The sequence below is a fragment of the Chenopodium quinoa genome, unplaced genomic scaffold (genome assembly GCF_001683475.1).
Source record: "Chenopodium quinoa cultivar QQ74 unplaced genomic scaffold, ASM168347v1, whole genome shotgun sequence".
NCBI classification, from domain to species: Eukaryota; Viridiplantae; Streptophyta; class Magnoliopsida; order Caryophyllales; family Amaranthaceae; genus Chenopodium; species Chenopodium quinoa.
The window spans coordinates 217,758-229,867 of NW_018743365.1; the positions used below are offsets into that span (position 1 = coordinate 217,758).

The 12,110-nt window shown below is 34.8% G+C and overlaps 1 protein-coding gene across 1 annotated transcript; it reads left to right on the top strand.

The window, feature by feature from the left end:
• Positions 1 to 11,201: 11,201 nt before the first annotated feature.
• On the top strand, positions 11,202 to 11,726 carry LOC110738069. Its single transcript, XM_021918437.1, has one exon. It carries the CDS (start codon positions 11,202 to 11,204, stop codon positions 11,724 to 11,726), a length of 525 nt encoding a protein of 174 aa, XP_021774129.1.
• The last annotated feature ends 384 nt before the right edge of the window (positions 11,727 to 12,110 follow it).

The following is a 12,110-nucleotide window of genomic DNA, read 5'->3' on the forward strand; positions in this document are numbered from 1 at the left end:
AAGTTGTAATTTGCATCTCATTTCAACTAAGACATGAAAATGTGAGCAAACTTTCGTATATCTAATTTTGTTTATGTTTTTCTGCTTGTCATCATTGTCATATTTTTCTAATCAAAAGTGAAGTTCTTTCAATTAAATAAGCACCGTAGTTTGAAAATGAATGTTTCTCAAACCTAGGTTTGGTGAAGTGTTAGAATAATTTATAAAATCATTCAAATCACTTTCGAAAATATGGTCTCATTTTAAAATGAAAGTTAAGGTGAGACCTATTTTTAATTTGAAGTTCCCATCGTAGGGGGTCCTTCCTTAGATGCCCATGGCCATTTAAAAGCCTAGGATTTATAATTGTTAGGGTGTATTAGGATTTGAATTCCTGTCTATTTGGGAGACCTTGAATTAGAAATGATACTCTCATCACGCTTTTTTGTAAGAAACAAGTAGGAGTCGCCAATGAGTTTTAGCAAAACTCATAAACCTCGTTCATGCCTTTATCCCAAGTAGAGTTCATGGGATAATAGCACGAATCGTAAGTGTACCCATGCCCAAGTTGGTCTACATAAACCAGAAATGAGTTTGGGAGCGAGGGTACTAAGATAACGTTCCCTTTAGAGGGGAATCGCTATCTTAGCTCTAGTACGGCCTCTACTAGCTCTTCCTTTTTTTAAAATTTCATTACCAAACAATATATGCAATGTGATACCTAAAGACTAAGCTAGATTATTTTATTTACAAGCATTAATCACGTAGGAATTACATTGCAAAAGTCGTTATTCTTTGTTTAATCAATATTCATGAAAAGAACAAAATAACAATATTCGTCTTGTCTTAAGTGATAAAACAACAATTAATTATCAAATTATATTCTTGATTAACAAAAGAATATTATGTGAATTAATTAATTAAAAGTTTGTTTAAAGTTATCGAACAACACTATTCATTCAATTAAATTTATTTAAACAATAAAGGAAAAGTGATTTATCTAAGTGCTCAGGAAACTAACCGTTCTTCTTTTATGTTAAATCTCCGTTTAATGTGTATGGACTTTCTTTCTTCTTCGTACCTTCAAGAGATTCAATGGATGGATTAGGGTTGATGAGTAGTTGGGAAGAAAGAGGGAAAAGTAGTATGATAGTAAGAGAAGTTGAGAGATTAGGGTTTTGAGAATACTTGGGTTTTAGTTTTGAATTTTCGGTCCCCATAATGCTGAACGAAGACCCCTATTTATAGTCTTAGGGATCTAGGTTAAGGGTTTTAGAGCCGCTCTTTCAGGTGGCACGCGCAACTCTCGGAGTCGCGCTGGGTGCGGGGCGCATCTCAATGAGTCGCGCGCGCAATTGATTGGGTTGTGCTGGTTTCTGGTTTGCCTTATACGAAACCACGTTTTTAACACTTCTATAACTTTTGATTATGGAGTTTGATTAAGGCGTGTGAGACATCATTAGAAATCTCTTAATGTCTACTTTCACATTCCATTACAATTAGGTTAAAATATGTTATGTATCAAAAGTTATGGCCGTTGAAGTGCTAGGGTGTCGGTTTTATGGCCCGGTTTAGTGTTTTGATCATAACTTCTTCGTTTTTGCTCGGAAATAGACTTTAAATATACCGTTGGAAAGCTCTTTGAAAGGGATATCCATTTGTATAGGCCTTCCATGGGAATTTTCTGGTTGGTTTATCTGTTTGGATCGATTTTCAACAATGTAGGTTCCATTGGATCCAATCATTGCATTTGACGCATTTGGGTCCGTTATTAATCAAGTTTAAACATGTATGAACACATTTTAGGCCTAATAAGTAATTGGACGAGGCTCTAATATAACTTGGTCTCAAATATGGGTTTAAACTTACTTCATAATGCTTTTCGTAGTCCATAAACACTTCAACTTTGATCTAACATGAAGAACGAATTTTTGTGACATCATCGCACTTCCCTTAGGGTCTAGAGGCCAAAAGTAGGTGTCTACAACAGAAAACTAAATCACTTGCGTTAGTCAGTCGCGTGCAGCCCATTCAGATGCGTGCGACTCTTGTTACGACAAAATGCTCCAAACCCTAATCATATCCCTTCCATATAAATTGGGGCTTAACAAGATGCTCCAACACACAAAAATTAACCTAAAACGCTGGCAGAAAACTTATGAACTTGTGTGCAACCAAACCCTCTTGTCCTAAACACCCACCCCTCTTCAGCGTTTTTACAACGATGGAGGTTCCCGAAAAAGAACTAGTCCATAAGTGTTCTAAACGAAGATATAGCAGAGAGATGTGGTAAATTCCCAAGAACTTAGATCAATCACCTTTTTTTTTTATTGTTTAAAAGGACTTTAATTAATTAGTGTTTTTTTATCACATTAAACGGAATTCTAATTAATCAATTTCGCATACTATCTTGTGTTAAAAAAAGAATAGAATTGAATGAATAATTGTTGAGTGATCACTTTAGCCAAGGCGAATCTTGTTTATTTTGTTACTATCTCAAACTTGAATTAAATAAAGAATAACGACTTTGCAATGTAATTCCTACATGATTAATATGTGTAAATAAAATCAACTAACTTAGTTTTAGGTATCATGTTGCATATATTGTTTGGTAATGAAATTGTGAAAAAGGAAGATCTTGTAGAGGCCGTCACTAGGGCTAGAATAGCGATTCCTCCCTAAAGAGAACATTATTTTAGTACCCTTGCTTTCGAACTCATTTCTGGTTTATGTAAACCAATTTGGGCATGAGTAAACTTACAATTCGTGCTAATTACCCCTTGAACTCTACTTGGGAGAAAGGCATGAACGAGGTGTATGAGTTTTCCTAAAACTCATTGGCGACTCCTACTTGTTTCTTACAAAAAAGCGTGATGAAAGTATCATTTCTCATTCAAGGTCTCCCAAACAGTCAGGAATTCAAATCCTAATACACCCTAATGATGAGTGTGATTTATGGCACTCATTTGTTCTCTTTTAGGATGATTTTAGATTGCTTTTGTAGCTCTTTCCTTTCTTTTCTTGTCAGTTATGCTCTTTATTTCTTCAATTTTCTCTTTACATAGTTGATTTTCCTTTTTCATGCATTTCTTGGTTTATTTTGTTATTTTCCCTTTTATTTGCTCATTTTCTTTCATTTTTTCAGGTTAAGGTAGTTATTTAAAGATTCCCGAGGCCCCTTCCCAAGTTTGACATTGATTAGGATGCCCAATGTTCTCCATTTAAAGCTCAAGCATGGAGAAGTGCAATTTCCCAAAGACCTTAGGCCGTGCATTCAAGCCGTGGGTGCATTATTTTTCGTGTTGAACCTAGAAACATGGAGTTTGGAAACTGTAAGGTCTTGTGTTTATCAAGAGCATTGAGTGGAATACACGAGGAGCATCAACATGATGGTGAAGAGGGCTGCCCTGTTCCCAGGCGCGGGCGCGCCTCTCTCGGGCGCAGGCTCGCTTGTCTAGGTCTTTATACCGTACCCTGATTTGCGCGGCTGCACTCCCCCTTATAGTCAGCCGCGCCTGTACGGGTCTATTTTGGGGACGATCTAACTAACTTCTCTTTATTAGTTTTGCTATATTTAGATTTTCCCTGTATTCTTAGAGGAGAGTAGATTTTTAGAAATTAGAACAGAATTAGATTAGATTTTTAGAGAGAGAAACTCTAGCTTGTAGAGAGAGAAATTCTTGATTGATGATTCCAAGTGTTTTCTCCATTGATTTGAAGCAAGTTTGTAAGGATTTCTTTACTTAAATGCAATCTTAGTTTTGATCTCAAGTTCTTTGTTAATTGTTCAAGTTGATTGATTTTTTAATTGGTTTTATCTTGATTAATATGATGATGATGAATTTGTTGTTTAACTTAGTGTTAGAATTGATTTCCATGAATTATGAGTAGTTTTCTTACTAGGGGAATGGTGAAGCATATATGAGTAATGAATTTATGCTAATTGGGGGAAATTGATGGAGTTGATGTTGTGATTAAATCGGTTAATTGATTATATGCATGTGTGTGTTTAATTTAGGAGTGATCAACCTAGTTACATGTATTTCTGAGTTGCTACAATTGTCATGATTGCTTGTTGATCGACCCCTTCCCAAGTTTGGCATTGATTAGGATGCCCAATGTTCTCCATTTGAAGCTCAAGCATGGAGAAGTGCAAGTTTCCAAAGACCTTAAGCCGTGCATTCAAGCCGTGGGTGCACAATTTTTCGCGTTGAACGCATAAACATGGAGTTTGGAAACTGCAAGATCCCGTGTTTATCAAGAGCATTGAGTGGAACGCACGAGGAGCATCGGCATGATGATGAAGAGGGCCTCCTTGTTCCCAAGCGTGGGCGAGCGGCCTGATGGCGCGGGCGCGGGCGCGCTTGTCTGGGTCTCTGTTCTGTACCCAGATTTGCGCGGCCGCGCTCCCCCTTATAGTCAGCCGCGCTTGTACGGGTCAATTTTGGGGACGATCTAACTATCTTCTCTTTGTTAGTTTTGCTATATTTAGATTTTCCCTCTATTCTTAGAGGAGAGTAGAATTTTAGAAATTAGAATAGAATTAGGTTAGATTTTTAGAGAAAGAAACTCTAGTTTATAGAGAGAGAAGTTCTTGATTAATGATTGAAGATTGATGATTCCAAGTGTTTTCTCCATTGATTTGACGCAAGTTTGTAAGGATTTCTTCACGTAAATGCAATCTTACTTTTGATCTCAATTTCTTTGTTAATTGTTCAAGTTGATTGATTTTTTAATTGGTTTTATCTTGATTAACATGATGATGATGAATTTGTTTTTAGCTTAGTTTTGATATTGATTTCCATGAATTGTGAGTAGTTTTCTTGCTAGGGTAATGGTGAAGCATATAGAAGTAATGGATTTATGCTAATTGGGGGAAATTGATGAAGTTGATGTTGTGATTAAATTGGTTGATTGATTATGCGCAAGTGATCAACCTATTTACTCGCACTAGATTGCATTGTAAATTCACATTGATACGGAAAATTGAATTGTGGCTTACATTTTTCGATTGAGTAGGTTTGCAAGTTTCCTATCTAGAGTCTCTCGTAGTTGGTGCTAGTTTGACCTCTAGGAGATTAGCCTACCATACTCTCTTGATTGCTTAATTGATTTTCCCTCGCAACACTCGACTTAGTTATCTCCAATCCCAATTAGTTGAATTCATTGCGAGTTTATGTGGATCCTAACCCTAGTGCTTGATAAATTTGATTTTATTTCGATTGTTTGATTGTTTAGAATAGACACACCTTAATTCATTACTTCGAGATAGCTTAGCTTTAGCATTAGCATTCATCTCCCATTCCTAGTGGTTCGACCCTCGACTTACTCCTATGCTAGGTATAAGGGTGTGTTGAGAGATTACATATTTTGTTTTGACCGAGGGTAGATTAGTTTTCAACGATCTAGTCTCCGCCCTTGATAAAAAATGCGCCGTTGCCGGGGAATGGCGTACTTGTTTGCTATTGTTGTTGAGTCTATTTCACTAAAATTCAAAATTGCAAAAAAAAATTTCTCATTTGGCTACATTTGTAGCCGTTTTACTAATATTTTTCCTTTGAGTTTGTGTGTGCAAGTTAACATGGGAGAAATCCTAAGGGTTACATTGAAGGAATTGGGTACTCTGGGTGCATACAAGTATGAGAGCGAGATTGCTCCATTATTGATCCTGGATAGCGACTTTGAAATCAAACCGGCAATGATAACTTTGATTGAAAGGTTGCAATATAGTGGAGGAGTAAATGAGAGACCCCTAAATTATCTTAAGGAATTCGAGAAATATTGCAACACATTTAAGGTGAACGTGGTTGCTCAAGAATTCATAAGGCTCAAGCTATTTCCTTTTCTCTAATTGGAAGAACTCAAGAGTGGCTAGACAAGGAAGTAAAGCCTAATTCTTTGAGAACTTGGGATGAAGTCACCAAGAAATTCCCTTACCGTTTCTTTCCTTAAAATAAAATGGCGGAGGCAAGAGTTTTGATTTAAGGTTTCAAGCAAAACTCTAGTGAAAGCCTTTATGAAGCATGGGAGAGATATAAAGAGTATCAACGCGAGTGTCCTCACCATGGAATCCCCACTTACCTAATCATAAATTTTTTTTATGGCGGTTTGAGTCCTCAAGGAAGGGCAAGTCTTGATGCTGGAGCCGGAGGCCCAATCATGAACAAGACTAAGGAAGAAGTTGTAGATATCATTGAGGATATAGTTAGAAACTACATGGAATGGCAAGATGGTGAGAAAGAGCCGATAAACAAGAGTAGTACTATGTGATGCTCAATGGAACAACTCAATGCTATTAACAATTTGTCGACTAAAATTTCGAACTTAGGAAAGGAGGTAGTTTCTATAAAGTATAAGCTCGAGAGCGCGACCTCACAAGCACCGATTCTTCCCTCCCAAATTAAGGGGAGGGGTACATCTTCTTCCTCTAACTCTCTTCCTTCTTCTTGTTGCATGATTAGAGAATGTTGGTCTTGTGATATGTGTGGAATGAATGACCATGATGCTTCTATTTGCCCTAATGTTCCTTGTAATGAATATGTTGGGAATGAGAATGAATATGTGAACTGTGTTGCTAATAACAATGTTGGACCTAGATTTGATGCTCAAAGGAATGTTGTATATAGGAATTATCATAACCAAGTGAACTATGATAGTTATAACCAAAATGGTGGTTATAGAAACCATGGAATCCAAGGGATTTGTTGTAGCTATAACAACCATCCCTAGTAGAAAAAGTGTTATTTTTAACTGGCGAAATTGACTTATTGTAACTGGCATTGTTGGTTGCGAATGCCACCGTTACAACCAGTGAATATTATTCGTAACCGGCTAATGTTAGTTACATATAATGTATTATTTGTAACTGGTTTAACCCAACGCCAGTTACAAAAAGTCTATTTTCCAAGTTAGAAATCATACTATTTGTAACTGACATTAAGTTACGTCGGTTACAATAAGGGTATTATTAGTATTTGGCAAATCACAACGCCGATTACGAATATATATTTTTATTTTTTTAAAAAAAATAATATTAGTAACTAACACTAGATTACGCCAGTTACTAATGAATAATATTTTTCTTTTATAAATATTTGATCCGAATACAAGAATGGCATCGTCAAATGGGTTATAACCCCTTACTATTCAACCAACAACACACGTACTCCGAACACTTCCATATAACTTAAATTCACCCACAACATACAATACAAACACTCTAAATAGTTTCACGCAAATCAATTAAATTATTCATCCACAACCATAAAATACACAAAATTAACTATACTTTAATATCCAAACAACAATTAAAACTTGAATAAAAAATTCATTGATTTATGATTTAGAAATATAATAACAATAACCAATAGGCTAAATAAAATTAAAGTTGATACATTAAATGTGTTACATTTTTTAATTAAGCTAAATGCGGTTAATCATAACATCAATTAATAAGATAACTAGTCTTCAACAAAAAATTAAGCCTACAAAACTTATCCCATTGTTCTTGAATCTCATCCAATGCTACATCATTGTAGGCTGAAAGTCTTACCAAATACTCCTGCAAATATGAAAAAAAAATACGTGTATATATATTATACTTTATAAAAATAAAACATCAACCAAAACTCGTATAAAGCTTTTTAGCTTGCACAAAAGAGGTAAATTCATCACTATCCTCTTTCAAATTACCCTTCCAATCTCTATGGAAAGATACTATCTCATACATATATCTCATCACATGATAAGCACATTCGGTACCACCACATTGTTGAGCACACTAATTCAAATGAACATAGATAGTACAATTATTTAATAAATTAAATAGTACTTTCATTACTAATAGACTTTTAAGCACATTCGATACCACCATCTTTAGACCTAGCACAAGGTGCCCAAATAAAAGATATACAACCAAAAATCAATCATGTTAGATACATCATATAGAAATTAATGGCGTTTGTTTCAACTTATCTCAATGTCAAATATATTCACCATCTTTTCACCTAACACAAGGTAGTCCTCTTTTGACTTCCAAGCCAGCTTAACAATTCTAGTATCATCATTAATCTCATCTCATCTAGCACCCATTAATTAACAAAGATAAAGAGGAAAAAGTATACTTTCCCTGTGCATATTACATGTTACATAAGCTTTTTCAACACGGAGTCTTAAGAAGTTGACTTGAATTTTTTTTTTACATTTGAGTTGAACTTGTTAAATAATACTGCATCCATTTCTATTTAGTTGACGCGTTTGATTTAGGCACATATATTAAGGAGAGGAGAGAGAGTGAGAGACAATGAAAAGGCAAGTGGATTATCTAGTAAATACAAGGTAAAACATTTACCCCAAAAGGAAACGTGTCAACTAAAAAAACACTTCCTAAAAAGGAATACGTGTCAACTTTAAGAAACGAAGGTAGTACTTCGTATATAAGCATAGTTTGTTGGGGATTTAATACTTATAAAAAGAGAAAATGGTTTAATATTTTTTTTAAAAGTAAGGGATATGAGAGAGAAAAAACCAATTTTGCAAAGTGCCTCTAGATTCACCAGATCAATTTCTTTCTTTTACCCCTATTCTGAGCTTGTTTAAACACAAAATAATCACAAACTATTTCCACTCCTAACCAGTACAAGGGGAGAGTGAATAAAGGGAACAAAATCTATTCATATAGTCAATTTCTTATCCCAAACTGAAGTTTTATCTTTTCTTAGTCCAAGGAGTATGAAAAGAAGCTGATGACAAGATCAAGAAGGTTTTTCTACCTCATTCACCAACTTCACCAATACAATTTATGTACAACGACCTCATACAAAATATAAGTCACCACAGCAGTACAACACCTTCTGCTATTAATCTTGCATTATAACCACAATTCCCAAGAAATGGACAATTATAATGCCGTTAGCATATTTTTCAAAGTTGCCTTGCATTTTAAACCAAGAACCTTTACACTAACACCCACATTCAACCCAATTTCTTTTCAATATAAAAGATATTGACAACTTGAATCAACCATAAAGGCATTGCGAAGACTGATTGCCATGCCCCATTTTCCGCAATACTCACAGTAAGGAAAAACAAATTGTAGCAAACATTGCGCCGAACACCCACAAGTTCAGATTTACAGAAGAATGAATGGCATAATTACTGTATAATTTTCCAAAATATTAACTGCAAAATTCACAAATTGCAAAACTAATCATGAACTCTAAAGGGCATTCCCAAATTGCTATACAAATCAATATTTCAAAGGAAATCCAAAAATCGCTATATTATCAATCAAATTGAAGAAGCATCGAAAAATAACCTTTGGAATTATAGTACTGATTCTCAATGTCAACATTTTGCTCATCTCCATCATCGTCGGAATACTCAAATTCATAATTTTCCATATCCGCATCTGTAACAATATTAAAATAAAACGAAATTGATTAAGAAAATGGAAAGCGCCATTAAAGAAAGAACCAAAATACAACAGAAAGCGAGGAAATTGAAAGCGAAAATCCCACCGAAAACCATGGTAGCACAGATAATCGGGGCTCAAATTGTCTGGAAAAACCATTGAGAAATTTGAATTTAAAATTATCAAATTAGGGTTTATGCAAAGTGAAATAATTATCTGGAAAAAGAAAAAGCGAAAAAACCTTTGAGAAATTTGTTGTTTGATGTTAAGGAAGAGAGTTTTTGCGAAAAAACGGAAAAAGAATGATGAAAAGGTAGAGTATAAAGAACTACAGTAGAAGTAATCATTTTGCAGGATTTATACTAGTTTGTCTAGATAGTGACTGGGGTTTGAGCCTATGTATCATTCTCCGAATTTGGATAGGTTAACTTGAAAACATTTGTTGGGGGTTCTTGTGTACAAGGCAAAGGATGTTTGAGTTTGAGCCTATGTATCACCTCGAGCAGTTGGTTGGAGCGAAGGTGCAAAAAATTTCAGTTTGTTTTTTTATTTCTGCAAATTTACTAGCATTCAATAATTTTTTTTAACCTTTAATAAAAATTAAATGAAAATTAAATAATATTAATAGAATGTAGAAACTTAATCTTTTCTGCTTCAAAAAAAAATTATTTTTTGACTTATTATTTGTAACTGGCGTTTATAAGCTACTTACAAACTTTTTGGTCAAAATTTCTTTGACTTATTATTTTAACTGGCGTTTGTAAGCTAGTTACAAACGCTTTGGTAAAGTTTTCTTTACTTAATATTTGTAACTGATGTTTATAAGCTAGTTACAAATGCTTTGGTCAAATTTTCTTTGACTTAATATTTGTAACTGGCGTTTGTAAGCTAGTTACAAGCTTTTTAGTCAATGTTTTTTTGACTTAATATAAATGACATTTATTTAGTTAGTTAATAATAAAACTTCAAACAATGATAAACCACATATTAGTAACTGACTTTTACTACGCTGGTTACTAATGTCATGAAATTTGTAACTGGCATTATCTTAGTCGGTTACTATTGATGATTTTGTAACTAGCATATACATACGCCAGTTACTAATAGGGCGTTACAAATAGAATTTTTTCTACTTGTGCATGGTTATAATGGTCAAAGTCATGGCCAAGGATATGGGGATTATAACCAAGGTTATGGTAACCATAATCACGATTGAGGCCAAAATCAATGTAGAGGTAATTAGAACAATCAAAGTAGAGGAAATTTTCAATCGAATGTTCAAAGAGTTACCCCACTTGGATTTATTCCGAATACCCAAGGGCAAAGTGATAATTTGTATGATCAACCAATTTCCTCTAGGATTTTCTTGGAAGATGTCATAGAGAAGCAAGTCAAATTGTTGGACACTTACATGACCCTAAGCAATAAGAAATTCAATGACATGTTAACTTACCATAAGAGGTTGGAGACCCATATTTCTCAATTGGCTAATGATGAGTTTAAGGAATTTACAAATCTTTCTTCTTTGACTTCACCAAGCTTAGATCCTAAGAGCCCTGTGAATGCGATTGTGACTAGGAGTGGTAGGGTCCTTAAGAGTGAAGTCTCTAAGAAGAGTGATGCTAACGAGAGTCCTAGCAATGGTCAAATTGAGAATGAGGGAGATGAGAATACTTTAGTTGAGGAAATCAATAAGGAACAAGTTGAGAAGGTGAAAGAGAGAGAAAGAGAAGTCTACAAGCCTAAGCTCCCTTACCCACAAAAGTTTAATAGGCACAAATTAGACGAGAAATTTGGGAAATTTATATAGATGCTTAGACAACTTCATCTTACTCTTCCTTTTACCGATGTGATAGAACAAATGCCAAATTATGAAAAGTTCCTTAAGGAGATCTTGAGGGGAAAAAGAACATGTGATGTGGCAAAAACGGTTAACTTGATCGAGAATTGTAGTGCAATCATAATGACCAAAATCCCACCCAAGTTGAAGGATCCCAGAAACTTTTATATCCCTTATGCTATTTATAAAATGCAAATTGATAATGCTTTGTGTGACTTGGGAGCTAGTGTTAGCATTATGCCATACTCTCTATATCAAAGACTAGAGAAGGGAGAACTTTTACCTACTAACATTACTTTGCAATTAGCCGATAGATCAATTAGGATTCCAAGGGGCAAGGTAGAGGATGTTACCTTAAGGGTAGGAAAGTTCATCATCCCGGTAGATTTTTTTGTCCTTGATATAGATGAGGATTCTACAATTCCTATTATTCTTGGTAGACCATTTCTTGCTACTTCAGGTGCTTTGATTGATGTCAAAAGTGCTAAGATTTAACTTAAAATTGGAGATGAGGGAGTTGAATTTGATTTGAATGAAAGTATGAAATATCCTTCTTCATCTCTTGAGAATTGCATGAAATTTGAAATTTTAGACAATATTATACATTCATTGCATGAGCACTTGCTCATAACTAATGATCCTCTTGAGTGTGTTTTGTTGAACAAGGAAAAGATAGGTTCTCCCAGCAAGGAAATGACTTTGTATAAGAATTTGTTAGATGGGAGTCTTGAAGGAAGTGATGATCAAATTTGCATGAAAATCTCAATCCAAGAGGCTTTGCAAGCGGCTTCAACCAAAGAAGGTAAAGGTGTTCCCATGGTAGAGCTCAAACCTTTACCATCACACCTTAGGTATGAATTCTTAGGCCCAAATTCTACT